A 26234-nucleotide genomic window follows, 5' to 3' on the forward strand; every position below is an offset into this window, starting at 1 on the left:
ATTGTGCTTTGCGAAAATACCAACTATGAAGTCAGTATCTATGGTGATTTCAACCATCGTCACCTGGGAACAGCCCTGTCAGACTCCACCGCAGTGGGTCATTCCACCAATCTGCTTAGCATTTTGATTAAATATCATAGCCTAAAGTCCTTCCAGCACACATTGTAAAACAAATCAGCGGCACTAAAATTTCTAAATACTTTTAAGGGAATCAGCACCCTGGATTATGTCTTCTCCACTGATAAAATCTTAGATTCGCTAGTGAGTTTCAAAATACCAACTTGCCAAGAGAGCGATCACTACCCTCTCCTCACCACCATAAAAGCAGCACGAGCAGGCATAAAAATCTGACAGTAGCAGCCAGCTCAACTGCTGATAAAAGCTGGCAGCTAATAGGAGGGTAAAATGGGGACCAGTGAATATGCGTAAATTCAAATCATCCGGAGGGCTTCACATCAAGAACCAGAACGGCAATTTCTACTGGACAATTGGGACTCAATTATTAACGAAATTCATCAAGCTCTAGGCAATAACTTAGTCCCTCCAGAAGACGTCTACTCATCTAAACAAGCATTTACAATGCAATAGGTCTCGCATTAGTAAAATTTCGAATTTGTGGCGTAGCAAAAATGAATGCAACATTACTAGCTCGAATTTTGTTAATGTAGACCTATAGAGTGTATTGTGGTACAGTGAAGTGGTGTAGTATAGAGTAGAGGACATTATTATAGAGCGTAGTAGAGTGGAGTAGTTTAGCGTGGAGTGGTGTTGAGTAAAGTGGAGGAAAGTTTATTGAGTGGGATTGTGCTTGCTTGTATTATGATAAAATATAGTAATATTATGTAGGAATGAACGTATGAGAAATATAGGTTGGTGGTACTACATTTGCTGTACCAATTTATTTATAATGTGTTTTGTTGTGCAAGGTGACTTTACTTGTAACTGCTTGTTTAGTTGCCTGTTTAGGCTTTAAGCAGTGCATATAAAATAAGTTTTAGCTATTGGCATTGTAAATGACAATGACTTTTATTTATGTTTTTGTTTTTTAAAATGTAAATAAAAGGCATAGTCATTTACAATGCCATTAGCTTAAACTCAAGTAAATGCGAGGCCTATTGCGTTGCAAATGCTTGTTTCCTAATGCATTCATATTTCAGATGCTTTTGTCTGTGCTTGCTCCCCAGTACACAAACAATCATTGGCAAACCCAATAGCACTTCAATTCGATTAGCTTCCCCAATGCTTGTTTTCTACAAATCTGTTTAGCTTATGATTTAGTTCTCTGAGGTAGCATAACACTGATACAAGGCGCCCCAAAAAAAGCGGAACTGCAAGTCCTGGAATGCAACACGTTGTTGCTTATCCGGCCAGGAGCGGCACAAGAGGGCACACAACAACACGGAACCGCCATGTAGCTACAACTATTTATTTGAGCATGCGCGTTTGAGAGGATTTCTTTCTTCATTTAGGGAGGTTGCTGAATGTTTGGTCAAATGTTACTTGAAATGTATGCAACTTCTTAAAGTCGATTTACAGAATAATTGAATAAGGCGATAAAAGGTACCCACAAACAGAAGTAGCCATTCCTGGCTAGAAGGAAATGTGCAGGAATTTAGGAGAACATTAATTCAAGAGAGTAAAACAATATTGCTTACATGTTGGCTCAGATCAGACCTCATCACGGCCTCCTAGGTTATTCTGAGGATCTGTGCGAGGCTGGAGGGTGAGACGTGAGAGAGACAGAGAGGAGAACGGGGCGGTTTGAACGGGCGAATGAGAATTAAAGTTAAAGTTAATGGGGAGTTTTATGCGGCAAAGAGAAATAGGAAGAGATGATGACTGCCAGAAAGAAGACTCAAGGGGAGAAACATGAGATGACAGAAGTGGGGGAGCACGATAAAACGTCCCACTATATTTCTGAACATCTACAACCTAAAAACATTGAACGGTGCTTTAGTCAGCACTCTTGCGGTCCACCGATACATCGGAATCCAGATGCTGCCCTTGCACTGGCCTGTACGTACAGATTCCGATGCAAAATTACGGCGCCATGTCCCTATGGCGGTGCATTTAATAATTAAAATAATTTGTGAATTGGTAACATGAATAGTAAAAGGCGCACCTACGATAAGCGTGCGTTTAGACGTGCTCCGATGCAAACCTGGGCAAGGAGCTTTTATTTTGAACCGGCCTCCGCCTTGTGGAGCAGCTCTGCTTCTTAACTGATCACAAATGTCTGTGCGGTAATGATTTCCATTACCGTGGCCAGCTGGAGCCTCCATCCTCTCCTCTGCCGCAAGAGCCTCCCTGGTATGCGTCTCAAAAACTCCTACATTACTAAACTGCTCTTTCTAACAACTTTGCAGCAACATTGTCATGGTGTCACTAGGGCTTTAATTGGAAGCTTTTTCAATATTATATACAAGCCATAGTTGTTGCTTATTTATCTTATGCAACTGACAACTATTGACAAAACCAATAGTCCTGACTTGTTGTAGGTATGATGTTACTTGTTGTATCATATATCTGGTTGCAATGACAGAAACAGCAAAATAGAAGTTGGGGGACACACTATGCTAAGCACAGATTTTTAGCTTACTGTTTTTAAGACACGCCCTTAATTACACTGGCCACGCCCATTTGAGTGACACCCCAGGTTTTTCATCCCACTTAAAGCCTGAGTATGTCACATTCATAATTTGAGGCAGGGTAGATTAAGTGATTTGCTCAGAATCACAGGATGGTGATCCCGCGCTGAGACTCGAACCTGGCTCCACCAGACTGCTAATTACAAACACAAGCAACTACAGGGTCAAAGTCAGCAGCTTTGACTGGAACGCTACACCCTGGGTAGAGGGAAGGTGGCAGGCAAAATCTATCCACCTTTAGGGGGCCGGCAGATTACACAGCAGTATGAACTCAATTCGTTCCAGACTAGTATGCTGTCATGTATGGGCTGTCCTTCCATTCACCAAAAATATTCAGAAGAACTTGTGGTACCATTCCTTACACGTAGAATACGCTGTATAAGAAGCGGTCACTGGCTCTCTTGTAATTGAAGCAATGCAATGAAAGACGGTCCAATACCATACACACCAACAGTAATTTAGGAAATTGACGCGTGCTTGAAGTTGCGGAAATAAATTGTGCTAGATAGTAAAGAAAATCAGGTTCAAGGAATACCAGTACATGCAGCCGTCGGAAGAAGGATCCTGGATCAGCTGACAAAACTACAAAAGCACTCAAAGGTACACACGTTGAAGAAAACGTTGCCAACAGACTCCTGTGTAATTAAGATGAAGAACCGGGTTTTAACCCAGCGGCGTCAGGGGCACGCCTAAGATCTTCGAGTTCACCTGTCTTGGTAAACAGAGACACGGAATACTTCTGGATGGCATCAGAGACCAAGTTTATTAGCTGCAGCTAGTAACAGTGATCCTAGAAATACATCACGGTGTAAATTCTCAGGAGACTGCTCATTTTACTAAGGCGAGACGTCTCCTTTTATACCCAATATTCACATTATAAATGCACACCCACTGCACAAAATTCTAGCCAATAAGGTACATTTTCAAACAAAGTGTCACATAACAAAAACTCAATTTACAGTATCCCAACCCAAAAGTTAATTATTAGGAATGTCCCAAATTCAATCTCCGCAAGCCGGACAAACCTATAATTGAAAGCATAACCCATGTAATGAAGAAACATAAAAAAAGAAACGGTAACAGATGCTGAACAAGATAAGGCATGTGCAAGGAAACTAAAAGTTAACGATGTCCTGAACATTGATTGGCAATCTCAGACAAAGATCGATCAGGGAAATTGGCTTTGCGGGGTCAGTTTCAGGTGCAGAGGTCAGTTTCTTACAGTTCATTTCAGAGTCAAAAAGAAACCTACTTAATGTATACATGAACTAAGAAGGCCAGGCCACTTTATTCGCCAGGCTACCTTCACAGGCCTACGTGAGGGCAACACAAAATGGTGGCACAGAACAAAATGGAGTCAGACTCGAGAATTACAGAACCTCAAAGAGCACCTACACTGCACAGCTGATAAACTGTGAGGCGATCTGTGCACGCGTCAGTGATGCGCATAAGTATACACTCAAATATTCACCAGCCGAAACACAGGTGAAAGTAAAGTAACTTGGAAATGCGCTTGGGTCCCCCACTCACCAGAGCCTAATGCAAATCAACGAAGAACCAAGCAGAATGTTTTGTCGTCATTTTTTTTTCAAAGTTGCTATTTTAACTTGGCACGTACAGCACCCACTCTGCGACGACGAAACCAACAGGGAACAAGCTCGCGAGTGGTGTGCGCGCGCGCGTGCGCCATTGCGAGCCATGGCCTATTGGTGTCTATTATGCGCACAAGCGTGTAATAGACACCAATAGGCCATGGGAGGAGCTATGCGCACGCCTCGAGCCAATTGCATGCAGTCTTTTACAATAAGACGCACGCAAAGGCCAATGGGGGAGCTCAAAAGGAAACACACACGCACAAGCATGTGCGATTCCTAGGTCAGCTCACATTCCCTGTTATTCTCATACAAAATGTCTCGCGCTGCTCGAGCACTGCTAGCAGTGCACCGCTAGGCACGAGACCTAAAAACCGCATAAAGCCAAATATGACAGACAAGTAGGTAATACATAGATTTGTAATAATCTGGTCTACTGCTCCTAAAATTGTCAGACTTCAATGGCGGACGACAGAGCTATTACGAACAGCCAAATAAAAGTCACGAAAAAATATGAAGTGCATCATCTCTGGGAATCTCTTGGGAAAAGGAGTAAAGGGTCGGCCATACAATACCCAATGTACACCGGGTCAAGGGACAGGGTTTATAAGGATTCAGAACCCAGCTAAGGAGCAGCTCTATCTCCGACAACATTTCAAGCCTAAAACAGGTTCACACATTTTTGTTAGTGGACTAGAAAGTCCAACACATTATTAACGATCTCGGAACGTTTTCATTAGCCAACGCTAGTCTGGAAAATAGTAATATTCTGACCGAATCAGCTTTATTCTCCACTCTATAAAAACTGCAAAAAAAATGTAAATGAAAGCGGCCGGTCATGCTGCCATGGCATCTGTGTACAAACAACAGTAGGTTACGGGGTGACACCTAGCACAGGGCAATGCATGAAAACTCCCGCCCGGTGCAATCACATGGCTCCTCTGGATGCTCGTATTAAGTGGTGAACGATGCACAGCATCGCGCAACTCGCCTAAGATCCCGCGGGCTGTCAGGGTCTGCGCCGATGCACGAGGCGTGCTTTCATCACTTTCATGCGATAAACACCTTGGTGCATTAAAGGCTCAAACACGTAAATAAGAGGGCATGTTTGTTTTCATGTACAGTATTTAAATTACTTAGGCAAAGGATCCACACGTTTGCTTAAGGGATGTTTAAGCCATCATTTTAAGTAGACACACAGATTTCCCGTTTGCTTTCGTGTCTCGTTTAAAAATGATTCATTTATATTTCTGCTAAATTGTATTAATTTGTAGTTCTCTTGCACTTATGTATACATCAACACCGCCCTTGTGTACTTTGGGGACAAAGTTATGTCTGTCCTGATTCGGGGTCACGTGCAAAGGTGTCATTCTTTGAACGAGCATAGGGCTTATAAACCGTTGCAGATATTTGCATTAAGCAAGTGTGCGCATCCCAATGTAAAACAAGAAAATAGAAACTCTTCTCTGGGACTTCTCAGTTGCATGTGTTCTTTTGTTCTGAATTGAACAGTGGGCCATTTGGGCTTTATGGTCATTTTGGCAAAATGAAGAGATTAACCGCAAGTGGAGCCACATCCCATGCCTGCTTTTATTTCAAAGGTGTGGGCTGCGATGAGATGTTAGGTAAGGTTGCGAGATAATTATATATATATAAACGTAATTTAATTACCTCTAAAATTGAATTGGAATACAAGGCTGATGGCTCGCAAAAACCATTTGTCACACTGTCCTATTGAAACGGCTGAGGCCCGGTATTATTAAGTGCCTTTAATCTTTGTCGTTGTGCTTTCTTTGGAAAATTGACTATGTTGTCTGCCGCCCCCCCCCCCGGCCTCCCAAACGGGCTTGTTAATACTAAATGATATGTTTAATCCTTTGTCTGATCTGTATGCATGCATGCGCGCGCCGCAGCCATTTGATAGAAGGATGATGAAAAGGTGGTTAGTATTACATACAAAGATGAAGCAATTTTAACATCAAACGCACGAGGGCCCCGGCGATGAGACAAACAGAAGCCGAAGGGATGGCGTTTACATTGTAAAGGTATCTGAGTAAATATTGTGAACTCCTGTAAATGAACAGCTCCAGACAGGGACTACGAGGGATAATTACCCTGATTAGAGCACACTTTGCGGGCCTGAAAATTACCCCCAAATTAGATCTATATGGGGGCCGCTGCATTTCAAAGCCTCTCCGCCTCCACTGTGAGCCATGGCCTATTGGTGTCTATTACGCGCACAAGCGTGTAATAGACACCAATAGGCCATGGGAGGAGCTATGCGCGTGCCTCGGGCCAATTGCGTGCAGTCTTTTATAATACAACGCACGCAAATGCCAATGGGGGAGCTCAAAAGGAAACGCACACGTGTGCGATTCATAGGTCAGCTCACATTCCCCGTTTTTCACATACAAAATGTCTTGCGCTGCGCGAGCACTGCTGCGCAGTGCACCGCTGGGCACGAGACCTAAAAAGTGCCATATAACGACAAGCAAACAGATAATACGAAAACTGCAAAAAGCAAGTAAAAAAAAAACAAGTGAAGTGGAAATAAAATCAAGGCTATGGTCTTTTTATAAACAATATAAACAGCTCGTTTGGGTAGCTAAACGTGCTCAAGTGGACAAAGAATGGCTACATGTATATACTCTAATGGGTATACGTAGCCAAGCGTACCTATGGAGATATATTAGAAATCAAACTTGCTCGGAAACAGCCAAAATAAACGTCATTGACAAATCTCTGTGGACACAGCGTGTAGAAATACTATGTGTGGGTATAACTGTAAGCAACGATGACTGTGATACACTGGGCACCCCTACAGAAACCCAGAACCCACATGTGCTGCTAACCATCAATGGCATCTCCAAAATCCAAGATAGTCAGAGCCACTGGAATGCCTGGCCCCAATGGTATCCCAGCACAGGTCTTCAAAGATAACACTGATCTGTGATCAGCAATACTATTTCCACTATATCAGTCCTGCCTATCGAACCAGCAGGTCCCGGCGAGCTGGACGGGTTCCATCTTGTGCCCTATATTTAATAAGGGTGACAGGCAGGATCCAGCTAACTACCACCTTATTGCCCTCTTGGACATTGAAGCAAAGGCTCACGCCTCTGCCCACTTGAAAGAGCTGGAGCATTGGGCAGATGCGAACAAAGTAATCCCATTCTGCCAAACTGGTTTCAGGGCAAACTCCTCAACAATGGATAACATAGTGGCACTTTCCTACTTAATTCAACAGGCAACCAACCAGACGCATGCACCTGCACTATGTCTGTTTTGTCGACTACTCTGCTGTGTTTGACTCGGTAGACAGGAACATCCTGTGGAGGAAACTCAGAGGGTGGGGCTCCCCAAATAACTTGCTCCAAGCAAATATATCTTTACACTCCTCAACGTTGGTCAGGATCAAGATACCACCGATTGCAGCTACAAAGAAAATTATGTTGAATAAGGGCCAAGAACCAGGGTGTGTGCTTGTGCCCTTACTATTCAATCTGTACACAGCCGACATGATTTTGGCTTTGAAAAAGGCAAACTTATTTCCCCAAATAGTTGAGACACTAAAGTTACGACATTACAATATGCAGATGACATTGTCCTTCTGTACTACACCAGAATAGGGATCCAGAAAGCACTCAGTGCCCTTCACAAATACAATCTGACCAATAAAATGGTGTCAAATTGCTCTAAGACCAAATCCCTAATCTTTGGCAAACCATCTTAGAAACTAAAACAGAAATGGAGCCTGGGTCCACTAAAAATTAAACCACTGACTTGTGTAATTACTTGGGAGTTTGGGTATCATCAAAGGGAGGTGCCAAAACACATTTGACACATTTAGAAGCAAAGGCAGAATAAATACACATCAGAGCTTGCCAATTTAATAACTCTCTTGAATGTCCCTCCACAGTTCCAATAAGAGGCTTAATAGGAGCAGCACTCCTCCCGATGATCAAATATGACCCGAAAGTCTACCCGGGTCAACTTTTCAATATCATGGAAAAATTCCAACTTAAAGCCTACAAAAGGGTTTTCAGACTACCATGATTTATATGTGGATGCCTAGAATGGTTGGAATTTGGACTGGATAGCCAATAATGTGCCAGTATGGTGACCTTTTGTAAAGTTCTACTACAGAATCATAAAAAGTGCCGCTCAAGACCCTGAAAGAAACCCTCCAGGTTTTCTTTAATTCAGAAGGGAATCCGTGGTCACACTCTCCAAAGATCAATTGCCACCCTCCAAATAGACTAGTCGATATTAAACAAGCTACAGCTCTCGCACGCAGCACTTAAAGCAATACTGAAAAAGAAAACAAAGATATTTTTGAAAACAAGCGACCTTGACAAACTTAAGAACTCACCGCTATTACAAGCTGTGGAAAAATCGTATGCCAAAATGCAGCCACATTGTCTCAGTCCGCAGCCATATCTCGATTGCGTGCTCCGAAAATGTTGCCTTAAGGAAATAATGGTTGCAAGGCTGATGGGCTTACAGTCTGAAGAATTAAATCCCAAATGGCTTTCTCTTTCTAAGATCACCAACTGCAGCCTCTGCGCTTATAAGTTTTGGTCCTTCAACCATCTACTATGTTGCTGTCTGGGACTTCTGCACTCCCGTCACACTTGGTTAAACCACTCTTTCTCGCATACGCAAGTCGAACTTGTAACGAGGCAAGGAGCCTTGTGTTTATGACCACTGAGCCCACTGAGCTGGCCAGATTTGGCAAATATATCAGCCTCCTACAAGCACATATAAAAGATGCGAATAAGAAGTGAAAGACTACACCTGGGAAGGGCTACCTCGGATTTGGCTTGCCATCGCTGTATAGTGGCAACTCAGCAGCCCACACTAGCATCGTTTACTACTCTACTGAAAAACTAGGGAGCCTTTTCTACTGGTCTTCTGAGTTACCATCAGCAAAGAAGGAACTACTTAAAGGTATTTTCATCATCATTTATTTAGGGATTGCACTGAGCGCATGCTAATGATATTCTCAATGGACCTACTCCCAGAATGTCCAGACTGGGCTCTGATAAAGGCCCTAAACATGCTAGGGTGATTCCAGTACCAACTTATTTTTGTGCTGTTAGCATCAGGAAAGTGTTGAATCTTAATGTCAGAGACTTTGTTTTGCCCACCACTTCTTTAGCATATACGGCTCCAATCCAGCAGAACCAAATTGCCCTTCCAACTGGCATTCTTTGTCTAACCTCGTCCACATTATGATAGAGGACACGCTGTTAAACAATTTTCCTCCACTCTCTCATGCTCATAAACACTCGCTTGGTACAGAAAAGGCATCTCAACTTTGCAACTTCATCACTCACCAGAACCTAGACACCCAAAAAATCACTAAAACCTAGTTCATCGTCACATCATCTACTCATCTTCAGTCATTCCAGTTCCCTTAAAACACATCCATCCATCCTGCTCACACCAAAATTGTGGTAGGCTTGTCATCATACACAAAATATCCAGGTCATCATTTTTCTACTGGCCTCTATGGCTTCGTTGGGATGCTTTGCTTGATGCCTCCCATTCCCAGCTCTTCGCATTTCCCCTAAACATGAGCCAAAACATGGTGAATGACTTATCCACCTGAATGAACCTCTTCAACAACCTTCTCCAGCACAGGCAACGCCTACCTTGGCAACCTTACTCTGTTCAATTCCCACCACATTACATCCAAAAAGATCTCCCTTTTAGCCATCCTCCCCTAAATCATGTTCACCTTTTCATTTACCCTCAACCACACACGTAAGTTAAAAAGTTCATCTTTATCCATTACAAACTGCTGCTCTCTTACCTGTGTACAACCCTGGCAGTTATGTTTAACTAACCGCAGTGCTATACCACCACTCCAAGGAATGCCCAGACCCCCACAGATCATGTTCAGGCCCTTCAAAAAATGTCCTCATTGACAGTCTACAAAAAAAACAAAGGTTTGCTATCCAAAACTAAGTAACCCAGATGTCCATCAGAGAAAGATGAAGGCAGCTACGGCATTATATTCCAAGCAATTTCAATTGAGAACATAATTTCTTTACATCCCTGTTTTAATGTTGATTTAAAAAACAATCTTTTTAATTCAATTAATAAAATGCAAAATAATAAAAGTATTGTCTTGTCACAAAGGTGAACTAAGAATTTAATTGTATGTCAGAATATCTAGAACAAACCTATCTCCCTGCCAAAATATGGACTACTGGAATATTGTGCAGGGAAGTATATGCAGCATATATAAGTATATATCTTCTATTCTTAATTCTTCATCCACATACCTATACATATCATCAAGGTACATATCTGTGGACTTAAGTATAGTAAGCCTATATATACTTGCCTCTATGTTTAACTATCACTTTTTTCTAGTTGTCAATATTATGCAGTATTATACAGTATTTTGGCAGCTCATTAAATGTTTGGTATTTAAATGTTAACATTCTGGTAGTATACTAAAAAAACTTGGGCCTGACTCACAAAGGTAAGTTACACTTTTGAGTAAGCTAACACTTTGTAGTAAGTTTACTACTTTTTGTATTCATAAACTCCGACTGCATAGTGACTGCAAAAGTGTATGTTGTATGTCTCGGCCCACATACTAATGCAATTGGCTTACTCTTGTGTTAGTGGGGAAATACCTCTCTGAACCCCTGTTAATCCTCCCTAATCCTATCCACTTTAGAAGTAAGTGTACTATTTTTCCCATCCTCTCTCTTGTGTCCCTCCCACTTTTATGACTAAAATCTATACTTAAATGTGCGGATACTCGGCACATATAAGTATAGGAAAAATGTACGTTTTATAGTAACATAAAACGTACATCAAAGTACAGTATTAGAATCAACCACATATAGAGCCATATGTAGATAATTTCTATTTACCGATTCATAAATACGAAATTTTACCGATTCGGTATTTATGAATCGGTAAATAGAATGTAGGTAAACATTCGGTAATTATTACCAAATCGGTAATATTCGGTATTACTGATTCGGTATCGGTAATAATGCATCCCTTCCAATTCATTCCTATGGGCCTGGAGGCCCATAGGAATGAATGGGAAGCCATTCACTATTACCGATTCGGTAAATACCGAATCAGTAATAGGGGGAGCATATTCATGGGTGGCAGGGTGTCACATTGACACCCTGTTGCACCCCTGAATCGTGCATGTGTGCACATGTGGCGCACATACATTCCCTAAGGGCATGTATGTCTGCCACATGGCACTTTTCAAAAAGCACAAAATTGCTTTTTAAAAGGTATTCGTTATTTACCATCAACTTGTAGTTGGTGGTAAATAACGAATCCAGAAACCAAATATGCACTCACTTGAGTGCCCCCTACATAGGATTTCAGGTTTCGGTAATTTACCGAATCGGTATTTTACCGATTTCTTAAAATTCCGTTTCGGTAAATTACCGAATCCTGAAATCCAGCCACCTACATCTCAATTGCCTAAATACCGGTCGGTAACGGGATATTTACGGATTTTCGGCCGTTACCGACCGGTATTTAGGTACCTACATATGGCCCATAGTTCCAACCACATGTAGAGTATTGCATTTTATATAGGTTCTCTCTTAGGGGCACCTACATCGATCCATTCATATGCCAAGCTTACCTGTTTTTCTTGATAATATGCAGTCATTCCAAAGCTATAAGTGAAGGCTATTGTTCCAGTTAAGCATAAGGCTTTTTATTACTTAATAAAATACCATTAAGCAGGTTCCATTTTGGTAGTATATGCCTCCGACACCCTCAGTGCCACCAAAAATTGGATTCATTTTAATATTTTCACAACACAATGGCAAATTTAAAAGAACTCTAAAAACGTGATCAATTACCAAAGCTGTAATATATACTCAAAACAAAAATGACGCACTAAGAAAGACCTAATGATTACTAAACTAGTTACAAAATTGTAATCTAAACATATATGTATACAAAAAACAATGGGTATAGAACAAGGGGCTATCATAAACTGGAAGCCATAATTCTTTGTAAGTATGCCACTCACCTACCAACCAATTAGCTGACAATGAAATTCTCTTTGACAACCTCAGATCCTCTCTTGAGGTTCTCACTGACACCCAGATGCCTATTTGAGCAAAGAAAGTCAACTAGAACTCAAAGCACTATGGTATACACAATATCACAATCCTTAATTTGAAAGTTTGTAAATAGTTGGTGTGCAAAGGTTTCGGGGCCTTCAAAACCATACACACTGACAACACCCTCCACATCTGCAAATCCATTTGCTACATAAAGACCATCTTTGATATGCGAAATCTGAAGATCACTGAAAAGGCCAACCCCTGTAGGGTTCATTCTAGCCAGCCTTTGACCCTGTTAATTTGCAAGTCCTATTCAACACCCTTCTTCCCCATCGGTAGACAGTCCTCAACTGATTCACCTCCTTTCCTGTAGTCAGACAATACGTCCAGAAAGTTTCCTTCAAACAGCCCCCACACCTGGTCCAAAACATACTCTTCCTATAATATGTTTGTGGACTAATTGATAGTACATTTTCAGAAAATCTGAACTGGATACATTTCCATACAATTAATGTAAATGGTAATAGTTTACATGGTTGGTGTTTGTCTGTAGAATCTGGTATTGATTCAGTCAACGTGGTACAAAGTTTGACACCCTTATTAGAAGCATAGCAGCCACTTGTTGAATGCCTAATTATTTTTGTAAACACTATGCACTCAATATAAGGTTCAGAGGACAGGGTTAGTTTAGGCAACCACTGAGAAGAGAACGCTTCTGTAATAGCTTTAAACCAATTGAACTATTCTGGAGTGCTTGATAATCTTCATTGAGGTATGGAGGACACAGCTCTTCGTGACTAATCTTGCAACAATTACGCCCACTTACTTGGATGACTTACCATCGGTGCTACTTTTCTGCATAACTTTGGTACGGATGGAGGATAATGGGCAGATTTGAAAGAAAGCCTGTGGGTGTCCGGTGAGTGAAACCTCAGTTGGATGGCAAGGGGTGAAGTAGGTGGTTACACTTGTGGCTGGACTGCAAAATTACCAAATACTATGTAAGACTACTTGCTCCTTCCTTTCCCATTTTGAAAACAAGTAAGTGAATTGTATGTGCAGATCACTGTGGAATAACTTCCACTTTTCATATGAAAGCACCGCAAATAGCAAATAATGTATCCTCAGCAAACTTACTGCTTAAGTGGTATCTTCAACTAAACAAGCAAAACGTAAATGTTCCCAAATATATGGGATATGCAGGATTGTTATTAGTTCTATCTAAGCACTTTTGTTCCTTTTGTGTAGTGATATTTATCAGACGGAGAAGGACATTTTGAAAGAACAGGAGAGGAACAATCGTCACCGGCCTCCCAAAATTGTGGAACCAGCTATTTGTCATGAACCACCTCCAAAGGTAAGGGTCTTGTTATTGAACAAAGCATAATATGTTTCATGTATTTCTCTTTTGGTCAGATCAGAGCAATAAACCCTGCTCTGTAAAGGTCCACATGGAAAACTGAGATGTGCTATTCTTAGATATCTCAAAGCCTTTGATCCAAACTTAATGTTTTTTGAGTTTTACAAAAATCAAATTTGTCCTTTACACAAGAGGCATGCATGAAAATCTTATAAACTAAGCTCGGATGTGACATATTGGATGTATATATTCTTCCTAAGTGCCTGCCAGTGGCCTGACCTGGTGGATGTATTTCTCTTAGCGGAGACAGGAGCAGGTGAGCAAGCAAGGATGAGAACATTTAGAATATGGGCCAAAGTTGTTATAAATTGTCTTCCACTTGAGCCTGTATCCTATTTGCATATTTAACAGTAGGATTGTCCTTGTTTGGAATTAGTCTGTACACAGCCTGCCACAAGGGCACCGTGGCTTCACCTCTTTCTCATAAAACTCTTGTTGAGGCCTCTGTGCAACCTTTAGTGGATCTATTTTTATCAACAACTGTAGGGAAGTGGGTTGTTAGTTGGTGTGGTATTCACCCACAGACAGAAATAATACAACAGTCACTTATAGTTCCAGTCAAGTCTCAGTAAATTAATCCTTGCCCAACCCTTGGCAGTTTAGCAAACAAGCAGTCAGGCTGAACTAAGGAGACAGGAATGCATAAAGCATTTAATACCACCAAAACAGTAAATAAGTTAGACACAACACGATAAAAATCAAACACTAATGTATAAAACTAGAGAATATTTGTACCTTCAAAGCAACATCAAAACCATAAAAATCCAGAAAAAACATAAAAACCCGGAGACATTAGGCCAACCACGATGGCGGGTCGGATAGGCTGAGGGATAAATCCTGGTCAAAAGTTTACCTTCTGACTTAGTCTTTTTCTTGGAGCTTTTCTCCGGACGAGTCCTCGGGTTCCACAGATCTGGATATCGATTGACGATGGCAGCCTGCTGCAGCACAATGCTTCGGTAAGCCTCTGGAAGTCTGTGTTCTTGGTGTCAATGGCGGGGAACTCTGGAAATGTAAGTGGGGCGAACCAGCGCACACAGTCCGATTTGAGAGTCGACAACAGCAGCTTGACTCTTGATATCGAGACGGTCTCCTCCTAGAGCTCATCTGCAAAACTTTGCTGAAAGTTTCCCAACTTTGAGATCTTACTTCTTGTTGGTTTCTTTTGGGAAAATAAGGGTCCAACAGCACCATCCAAGGGTTCAGGTTCAGAGACTCTGGATTGCCTTCTGGGGGCTAGGACTCAATTTCCCGCATTGCACTTGTGCAGTCCAAGAAACTCCAGTTGCAACTGTTCAGCTGGGGTGTTCCTCTCTTTGGCTTTGCAGAGGACTTCTTCCAGCTGTTTTACCTAATGCTGGTCATGTAGACCACTCCTTTTTCTTTGAGTCAGGCATGTGTGTGGAGCCTGGTGAGTGCAGCTGCTGCAGTCTTTCAGAGTGCAGGCCTTTTAGGGTGCAGTCCAAGGGTCCTGCAGGGCAGTAGTCCTTCTTCTTCCTAGGGTTCCAGGCAGTGTTCTGAAGAGCTCTTGCAGCTCTGCCATATTTATCCTCCATTGTGGGCTTGCAGGAGGGGTGGACACTCCAACCAATGGAAATAAAGCTGCTTCCTTTTGCCATTACCATTTCCTTTGAAGTTTGGCATATTTGTAAACCAGAATGCACTAGTTTCCTAAAAATCAAAATGAGGAGAATATCTTCTTGGTATGTGTGTCTCTGTAACCCAACCCAGAGATGTGGCTAACAACTGAGTACACTCCCCTTCCAGACCCTCTCCTAATCTAGCATTGGGCTAGAGATCAAGGAAGTGGGGGTTGTCTGGGTCCTGTGACATCTTTTTCCTGCAAAGGCTCCTGCCTTTGAAGTCCAGCTTATCTTCCCAGCCCCCTTCCTCCCTTCCTTTCCCTGGCTTCTCCAGGAATCAAATCTCCTCCCACCAAATTGCTGTATTGTTGCAGCCCCAGGCATCTTCACGCCTACTCACCGAGCAGCTTGGCTCAGTCTGCCAAAGGCTTACCAGTCAGAAGAGGTTGCTATAAGGAGGCTCTAGATAACTTAAGGATAGCAAGTTCTAACGCTATTTTGCTATAATAGTTAAATTCGACATTCAATGATGTTTCTGCTTGTACTGCCATTTCACAATACAACATCTTACATAAAGACACTCAACACATATCTCACCCTTCTGCAGTGATGAGCTCTGAAACTCCAGGCTGTTCATTTGTTATGGATTTATACTTGTGTCTTCACCTTTTTATGTCAACCATGCTGGAGACTAATATGGTGGATCACCTGTCTGGTAGTAATGAAGCATTCAAATACAGAGAGTAATGCAAGTGTTTCTTCAGAGTCCCAAAAATGTTTTTGTAGGACATTTATCAATGACCTTGTGGTAGTTAAAGCTCACTGCAAGGTTATCATTGTTTTGAAATGGATGGGGTAGAATGTAGCCCTGTCTGCATCGCATCCAACTCTGCTGTCTGAATATGCTTTTGTTACCAGTGGGCTCCCACAAATTGTATCATATAATTTAGGTGAATGTATAAACCATTTTTTGGTACTACTGTTAGGCACTACTTTAAATCTCCTGGAAGGGAAAAATGTAATATTTAAACTCGACATTAAGGTGTGCTGCGTCAGTAGCCTGAATTTTAGTCTGTGGTGAGCTTCATTATATGAGGACCACTAAGTTTTCAACTACTGTGAAGTGGGCAAAAGAGTAGAACTCTGTCAGGTGCTTGTGTTTTAGGTTGAGGGGATATCTGCAAAAGCAGTTATTTCTCCAGATAAAAATGCTGTCTAATTCCCAGCTAAAAAGTTCCTCTGAAGTTTAGTTAACCTGTCATTGTTAGCCAACACCCTCTGATTACCGTTCCAGCTTGAGCTCTGTCCCCTCTTGTCTGAACATCGCAGCCTGGTCCTCCTACTTTGGTGTTAGATCGATGTTGTTTGGACCAAGAGCAATTCCACGTGTCCTGTCACCATTCCCTGTTCCCTCTTACCCCCTTTGCTGGCAGTACATACACACAACCTAGTCAAAGGGGGAGAGGTGGCATCGAGAGACTGTAGTAAAGCGGAAGAGCTCAACTGAGCCAGTGGCCACTGTAAGGTTGGCATGGCACACAACAGGGCGCTCCTGGTGATGCCAAGACCATGCAGGGAGCTTGAAGCTACTGGCTCGCATGGTCAGTTTTTGTAGTAAAGCTCACGCTTGTCTCTGAGCCAACACACCTGAAACCAAATGGTTTCATCAGATAGCAATCAGGGAAGGACTACAGAATCACACATCTATACAAGGGCAGTGTCACAGCAACCTCTGTAGGTCTAGAGATGAACTGCCAGTCATTTCCAATAGGTCAGACCTTCTACTGGCCTTCTGACCTTAACTGCTTGAGTAAGTAGTCCTTTTCCTGTCCTTGTTCTAGTTTATGCCTTAACTCCATCCTCCATTAGGAGAGTTCCTTTGAGTATTGTTCCTTCGTACACCTCCCCCCCCCCCTTGCACTATCATAGTTTAGCTCATTTCTTCTTGATCCAGTGAAGGCGCTCTTTGCGGGTTCCCCTCTGACTGAAGATGCTCTCCTGTACTTGTGTCCGCTTCCTATGAAAAATTGGTCAGCGTTTCTCAGAGGTTGCTAAAGTGGATACAGGGTATCAGCAGCATTTTATTTTGGATCAGGCACTACACTTGGAATGTTTGCAGGGGACAGGTGAGTTTGCTAAAAATATTTTGCCATAAGGACCTCTCACTGTTTATTGTCCTTGTCTAGTAGCCGCTTCGGTGTCACTGCTCTCTGTTTCTCTACCTCTCTTTGGGTTCTCTCGCTGTCCAGTCTGCTTTAGTTGTGAGCAGAGGTCCCTTACAGGAGTAGAGAGCTGCATTTTATGTCTAAGGTACATCTGTCTCAAGCCATCAGGACTGAACAGATATCTGTAGCCTACCAATTGGTTGCCTCCTGATTCCACCAGGCAGGCTTGACTGGAGGGATACTTAGTTGTGGAATAAAGCTAAGGAGAGTGCTTTTTGTACTTAAGGCATGTACTTACTACCTCAAGAGGTGTGATGTTTCTTTCAGTAGGCTGGCTGTGTTCCCCTTTTCTGACAATTGTCATTCACGGCTGGAAAAGGTGCAACAAGATATTTACTCTGGGATGCCAGCCGAGATATAGGAGCAAGTAAACAAACTTAAAATGGTTCTTGGGAGACAGCAAGTTAGCAACATTTCCTATATAATAAATGTTTATTTTTAAATTAGTTTTATTTTCATTAATAAAACATTGCTGTTAAGCCACGGTTAAATGAAAGTAGGTGTTTGAAGCCACAGTCTTATTCAGTATGTGGTGCTACAGGATTCCTGAATATGGTACTTCCAGCCTATGTTTCCCTCATAAACACGCAAGTCCAAAAATTGTACTCGCTTTATATCTGTACATTATGCAATTAGGCCTTTCTGCTAAAAGGCCCACTTACTTTTATCTTATGGCAGATTTATTATTTAATAAGTTAGAAGTGGGTTCAATTGGCATTTCAACTTTGAGACATTGCCCACAGAGTGCATTTTGCCCCATGTGCTAGGGTTTGAGTCCAGCAAACGGGTGGTAAAAGCTTGGCTCCAACCTACATAGGGGATTAGACTTTAATGCCATCTGAGCTGTTTGTGCATAATTACACTGCACTTGCACACAATTTAAATATACTTATTCGTTTATCTAAAATGGTACCGGGTTTAAGAGAAAGATGGATGCTGTGAGAGCTTTTTAGCCGCCTCTCACCGTCCAGAGGTTCAAACACCAGCCATCCAAGTCCATATAAGCAAAAATCCAAGGAGAACACTTGAAAAGGGTAGATTTCATTCACAATGTGTTAAGAGAATCTACTAAGTTTCTACACCTGCATTCTCCCCTATGACATCTCTAATAGTCCACGATGTTCCACTTCTCTATCCTGTTCCCTCTCCAAGTCTCTGCCATTCCACTCCAGACTCCTTTCCAGCAACCCCTGATGTTCTCCACTCTGTCTTACTGTGCCTCTTGCAACATGTACTGCTGTTGTCTCTCCTGTCACCCTGTGTCCCCTTCAATAAGTGCTGCTCCTCCTAACTTAAGACATCCTTTGTCTCCACCAGCAAACTCTGTAATGATCCCCTCCAGACATCCTTTGCTCCCTACAACACTCTCTGCTGTTCCTTTTCCCTGATCTGCCTTCTTTCAGCCAACCACTTTTTGCCTTTCATCTCTCTCTCAGTCCCTTTCATCATTCCCTGACTTTCTAGCACTGCACATACAACTGCATGGCCTCTTCTGGTCAAAGTCAGTGGTTTTTCTGGCCGGGAGCAATACCAAGGGGTCTAGTTATTAAAAGGTAATACTGTATTTCAGGTTCTCAATACATTAACCATAATGTTGTTTGTTTTTCATCTACTCTCAGCCCAGTCGACCAAAATACAAGCCACTTGCTCCAATAAACCTGTTAGCGCCCAAGCTTCAGTTTCAGGTAAGAATCCATGGTGTTTACAATGCAATTGTAATTTGTTTTCATTTGTGAATTTTAGTTCTTAGTTAGCAATAAGCATGGTGAGCAACATTTGTTATGCTTCCAAAGGTTTATAGGAAAAACAAATGGAATCATGCAATGTGCAAGATAGATCGATTTCTATCATCCACTTAGACACGGGCTACTGGTCACTTTATTTGTTTTTCTGTTTATAATTACATGTTCGAGGCATATGAGCTGCAGATTATACACTTTGCATAGATCGCCATCTGGTGTTGGGCCCGGATGTTTGCAGTTTGTTTTTCCTCTTGGAAAGTCTTTGGAAGTCACGAGGTCGGTGACTCCTCCTTTGGTTCGTATTGCGCATGGGCTTCGGCTCCATCCTCAGATTGTTTTTTTCCGCCATCGGGCTCGGATGTAATACTTCGCGCTCCGGTTCCAAACTTTTCCAGTTCAACGATCGACGCAAAATCCTCGCTCATCGAGATTCTTCAGATAACAAATCATCTTAATCACCTTCTCTTCGACACTTCTTCGATTCCAGTCGTCGACGGCAGCCTTCGGGCCTATCCCGGCTCCGGTCTCGGCTAATGGAAAGAACTCCCTTCAAGAAGTGCCCTCGATGTGGGTCCAAATTCCCCCACACCGATCTTCATGAGGTGTGCAACCTCTGCCTCTCCCCTGAACACGAGGCTCGAGACTGTCATGCCTGCAAGTCTTTTAGATCGAAAAAGACTATTCAAGATCGAAGGGCCAGACGCAACATGGCGCACTCCTCGACCTCCGCTCCAGTCGACATCTTTGAGGACGACGTCGAAGCTCCAGGACAGCAGCACACCGAAGAAGATGACGACAACCTCGTCAGCGCTTCCGAGGCCGACGACTCAGATGTGGAGGACATCACCCCGGCGCAGAGGGTCGTGAGTACCATACCCCCTCCCACACCCGCGCCGATACCCAAAAAGGCTTCGGTCACGCCTTCGCCTTCAAGCCTAGGCAAGACCAAGGACATTGCTTCTAACACCCCACCTTCGGGCCCGGTAAAGAAGCCTATGAAGCCTTCCGGCAGCTCGGGCTTGAGCCAGCCTACCAGCGGCGCCGAAAAACACCCTTCGGCACCGAAGAAAAAATCGGCCTCCACCTCGGTGTCCAAACCCGCCCTCTCGGTGCCGACCAAACATCATAAGGCCCTCGGCGCCGACACTCCCGTGCCGAAGCCTGTCTCCGAGCAAGAAATCGGAGGTACCAAAAACGCATGGCACAGACAAGCCTAAAAAGCCGTCGGCTCCGAAAACCTCGGCGCCGACCGAACAACCAGGGTCGCAAGAACTATTCACGCCGGATCCTCTGCAAAAGACCCTTACCAAGGATCCAAAAACTGGACACTGGACACTTGACACTGTCTTCAAAAAAGAGACAGTTTGACAAACCAGCTCCACCTCCAAAGAGGAAGGATTGTGCTACCTCCCCTTTCAGAGTGCCTTCCCCACCTCCTCCACCCCCTCCCCCACCTCCACCTTCTCCACCCCTGCCTCATCGCTCTCCGACCTTGTCTCCAGACCATGAGGATCAAGGGGACCCTTACTACGATCCAGCAGATGTGCCACAAGACCCCACCCCTACTGGATCCCCAGACCCATGGGATGACTATAACAATCCGGACATCCCAGATGTCCCACAGGATGACCTTTATCCATCCAGGCCATCCCCACCAGAAGATTCGTTATGTTTTCACCACCTACTACAGAGGGCGGCACATTATCACGGGGTAGAGCTACATACTGACCCAGTGGAAGAAGATTTTCTCCTAGACACCTTTGATACTGCACATAGGTCTACTGCTATACTACCTATGCTAAAAGGAGTAATCAAACATGCACCAGAGGTTTTTAAAGACCCAGTCAGGGCTAGGGTCCTAAACCCACGTATAGAGAAAAAATATAAAGCCGCCCCCACAGATCCTGCATACATTAAAGGCCCTGCACCACTGGATTCCTTAGTGGTATCTACAGCTAGGAAGAGATCAAATTCTCAGGCGTCAGGCGAAGCACCACCACCTGACAAAGAGTCCAAGCTCCTAGACGCGTCAGGAAAGCGCACTGCGTCACAAGCCACCAATATATGGCGTATCGCCAACACTCAAGCGCTATTGGCCAGATACGACAGGGCGCATTATGATGAGCTAGAAACCATCATGCACCATCTCCCTGAAAAATACAGAAATAGGGCTAATGAGTTGATTCAAGAGGGTAAAACCATAACCAATACCTCTATACGCTGTGCCCTAGATGCGGCAGACACAGCCTCCAGGGCCATAAACACCAGTGTCCTCCTCCATCGCCACGCCTGGCTAAGAGTTTCAGGTTTTAAACCTGAGGTGCAAGCCTCCATATTGAACCACCCATTTGATCAACAACATTTATTTGGTCCAAAAGTTGATGAAGCCCTCGAAAAGATGAAGAAAGACATCGATACGGCGAAATCCATGGGAGCCCTACAGTCACACACTCCTAGGCGCTCCTTTCGCCGCTCTTCCTTTCGAGGCACGGGTAGAGGCTACTCCTCAGATAGCACATCCACGCCCTACAAATCCCCTCCTCAGTCCACCTTCACAAGGGGTTATCAAAGAGGCGGATATAGGGACAATAACAATAAAGGCAGAGGCAAAACAAATACCTCCCGCTCTGCCACACCGCCTACCCAATGACTTTCCCCCGCTCCCTCCAGACCATCCCACTCCGGTCGGGGGCAGAATACAAAATTTCCTTCACGTCTGGGAGACCATCACCTCAGACAGATGGGTGACCCAAATTATTCATTCAGGGTACTGCCTAGAATTAACATCTACCCCCTTAAACATTCCACCCAGGCAACGCCCAATGTCACAAGAACATGCCACGTTACTAAAACAGGAAGTAATCTCCCTCCTGCAAAAACAAGCCATAGAGCAAGTCCCCATCAATCAACAAAATTTAGGGGTCTACTCCCTGTACATTCTGATTCCAAAAAGAGACGAGACTCTACGACCCATTCTAGATCTCAGGCCTCTAAACACTTACATACATTCAGACCATTTTCATATGGTAACCCTTCAACAGGTTCTTCCACTCCTCTCCCAGAACGACTTTCTCACCACACTGGACTTGAAAGACACATACTTTCACATTCCAGTACATCATGCTCACAGAAAGTACCTCAGATTTGTGGTGGACGGACAACACTACCAGTTCAAGGTGCTCCCGTTCGGGGTCACAACAGCACCAAGGGTATTCACCAAGTGCCTAGCAGTAGTGGCGGCACACCTCAGAAGACAGCACATTCACGTCTTTCCATATTTGTACGACTGGCTAATAAAAGCCACGTCCTACAACCAATGTGTGCATCACACCACCGCTACAATCCAACTGCTTCACCAGCTAGGTTTCACGGTGAACCACCAAAAGTCCCACTTGATACCATCACACACAAAGCAATACCTCGGTGCCACCATAGACACATCAAAAGCCATAGCCTATCCCAATCCTGCCAGGATTGCAAACATACAGGCTCTGCGTCAAAGACTCATACTTCAACACTCTCTTCCAGCAAGAGTGTTTATGCAACTGATAGGGATGATGGCCTCTTGCATTTTCATAGTGCCTCATGCAAGACTCCAGATGCGTCCACTCCAAGAGTGCTTAGCGCGCCAGTGGAACCAGGCCCAGGGGCAACTGACAGATCTGGTGTTGGTGGACGGTTGCACCCATCGCTCTCTGCAGTGGTGGAAAACCACAAACCTTTCCAAAGGTCGACCGTTCCTGGACCCAGTTCCACAAATAATCCTAACAACAGACGCATCGCTCTCCGGCTGGGGAGCTCATCTGTTACATCTCACAGTGCAGGGCACATGGACGCCGCAACAGAAGTTACTCCACATCAACCATTTTGAGTTTCTGGCAATCTTTCTAGCCCTAAAATCCTTCCAGGCGCAGATTTCAGGCAACGCAGTCCTCATTCGCACAGACAACATGACTGCCATGTACTACATTCAAAAACAGGGGGGCACACACTCTCCACAGCTCTCTCAACTAGCACAGAGCATATGGAGATGGGCGATTCCGCAGAAAATCTTTCTCCTGGCCCAACACGTCCCAGGAGTCCAAAACACCATGGCAGATCTGCTCAGCAGACAAACGCAGCAGATCCATGAATGGGAACTTCACCCAGACGTTCTTCACCCGTTCTTTCAGAAGTGGGGGCATCCTCAGATAGACCTCTTCGCCACCCACGAAAACAAAAAATGCCCAAGCTTCGCCGCCAGATATCCACACCCATTGTCCAAAGGCAATGCGATATGGATGAACTGGTCAGGCAAATTTGCTTACGCTTTTCCACCTCTCCCACTAATTCCATTAGTGGTGCGAAAGCTACAACAGCATTCCCTCACGCTCATCCTGGTAGTTCCAACATGGGCCAGACAACCGTGGTACACCACATTGCTGGAACTCTCGGTAGTACCACACCAAAAGTTACACCTCTCACCATGCCTCCTAACCCAGAACCATGGAGAGATCAGGCACCCGGACCCAGCTCAGCTCAACCTTGCGATCTGGCTCCTGAGGTCCTAGAATTCGGATACCTTAACCTTCCCCCTGATTGCATGAATATCATCAGAGACGCTAGACGCCCTACTACTAGGGCATGCTATGCTGCAAAGTGGAAAAGATTTGTTGTTTACTGCCATAACAACACAATCAACCCTCTAAATGTATCCATACAGCACATCATATGCTCCATTTACAAAGGTGTAACCTAGCATACACATCCATTCGGTTACACCTCGCAGCAATTGCTGCTTACTTACAGAACAGGCAGCACCTATCACTTTTCAGGGTACCTGCCATCAAAGCCTTTATGGAAGGCCTGAAAAGAGTAATTCCACCCAGAGTACCACCCTCATCTGTCTGGAACTTAAATATAGTTCTCACAAGGCTAATGGGACCGCCTTTTGAACCATTGCATAAATGTGAGCTGCAATTTCTCACATGGAAAACAGCTTTTCTAGTGGCCATCACTTCCCTTAGAAGGGTTAGTGAAATACAAGCACTCACTATACAGGAACCTTTTCTCCAAATGCATCAGAACAAGGTTGTACTCCGCACCAACCCAAAATTCCTACCCAAAGTCATTTCTCCCTTTCATCTGAACCAATCGGTAGAATTACCAGTTTTTTTCTCACAACCTCAAACTGTTGCGGAAAGGGCTCTACACACACTGGATGTTAAAAGGGCCTTACTTTACTATATTCAAAGAACACAACCTTTCAGAAAAACCAAACAGCTATTTGTCTCTTTCTCTCCACCACATAAAGGCAACCCTATCTCTAAATCAGGGATAGCTAGGTGGATTGTAAAATGCATACAGATTTGCTATCACAAAGCAAAACGAACGCTATCTGTTCCCCCTAAAGCCCACTCTACAAGGAAGATAGGGGCTTCTATGGTTTTCTAGGGAACATACCATTAGATGACATCTGCAAAGCAGCGACATGGTCAACACCGCACACTTTCACAAAACATTACTGTGTAGATGTGCAAACCAAGCAGCAAACTAGTGTGGGCCAGGCTGTACTAAAAACACTGTTCCAAACCACTGCAACGGATGCCGGTGGTCGCCGCTATGGTTGGGTACTGCTATATAATCTATGCAAGGTGTATAATCTGCAGCTCATATGCCTCGAACGGAATATGCTACTTACCAGTATGCATCTGTTCTTGGCATGTAGAGCTGCAGATCTATACACAAACACCCGCCTCCCCGGCTACCGGTATCCGTTCCAGTCTATCTTATTTAGATACAACACACATGGGTTTCTTTACTGTTATTACTACGCTCCATCTTTCCCTGCTGGCGAAAAACAATCTGAGGATGGAGCCGAAGCCCATGCGCAATACGAACCAAAGGAGGAGTCACTGACCTCGTGACTTTCAAAGACTTTCCAAGAGGAAAAACAAACTGCAAACATCCGGGCCCAACACCAGATGGCGATCTATGCAAAGTATATAGATCTGCAGCTCTACATGCCAAGAACAGATGCATACTGGTAAGTAGCATATTCCTTTTCACTTTTTACTTTTCAAGAAGAACAAGTGGAAAAAAAGTTTAGAGCGTATGAAAGAAATCCACAGAAGCTCAAAATGTCTGAACCAAAGGCAGTTTGAGCAGGACTGTCAATAATTAAAAAACAAGCATTGGCAATGCCAATAGGTCGTGTTGTAAAGGAGTGTTGTATGGTAATGTGACGCATTACAAGTAAATAACTTAGTTACAGTTATGTATTTATGTGGAAGCAGAGAACTGTAGAATAATATTGGTGTAGGTTAAAAGGTCAGGTGACGGTTGCATTATAAATGCAAACCTAAAAATCCATGTAGGTTAATGACTGCCCTACTCCCATCTGTTCTGTTGCCAGAGAAAAACAACATAAAGTATGCAGTTATCTAAGACACTTTGATAACATTCCAATGCGATGTTATTGCCCCTGAAAGTTCAAGCGTAAGCAGCTGGATAAATAAACAAAATGATCACAGCTTTGTGGAAGGCAAGCATTTTTGTGGAAGGACACAACGTCTGCCCATTCAAAACATACTCCTGGCTCCCAACATGTGGACATAACCAAAACCTCTCATATATGCTCACATAATTGTATGGTGGCAGCTGCGCTGTCAGGGTAGACCATAGTAGTATATGACTTTGTACTCATGCTCTCCAACCTACATCAAGCTAATGTGAGCTCGAATAGGAAGCGTAGGAGCAGTAAGGTGGCAAGGCTTGAGGTGTGTTTTTTTACTGACAGATACTGACAATTGGACACACCTCACTTGGAGAGAAATGGACACATAATGTACTGGCATCACCATCTGAGCCTGACTCCAGTCTCCAAAAGATGCCTCAAAACAAGGTTCGAAGGACCCCAAACTTTCAGTAGCACAGCGAGGCCATCGTAATCGCAGAATGAGTTCCATCCAAA

The 26234-nt window shown here is 43.6% G+C and overlaps 1 protein-coding gene across 5 annotated transcripts in view; it reads left to right on the plus strand.

Moving 5' to 3' along the window:
• Positions 1-26234, plus strand: part of PTK2B (protein tyrosine kinase 2 beta) — a 509984-nt gene that overhangs the window by 440463 nt on the left and 43287 nt on the right. For all 5 annotated transcript variants that reach the window (XM_085613103.1, XM_085613101.1, XM_085613104.1 and 2 more), the window contains exons 24-25: positions 13561-13669; positions 19160-19225. In XM_085613103.1, the coding sequence (XP_085469229.1) occupies positions 13561-13669; positions 19160-19225 (175 nt within the window). The remainder of the gene's footprint in view (positions 1-13560; positions 13670-19159; positions 19226-26234) is intronic.

Source organism: Triturus cristatus, chromosome 6 (assembly GCF_964204655.1).
Source record: "Triturus cristatus chromosome 6, aTriCri1.1, whole genome shotgun sequence".
NCBI classification, from domain to species: domain Eukaryota; kingdom Metazoa; phylum Chordata; class Amphibia; order Caudata; family Salamandridae; genus Triturus; species Triturus cristatus.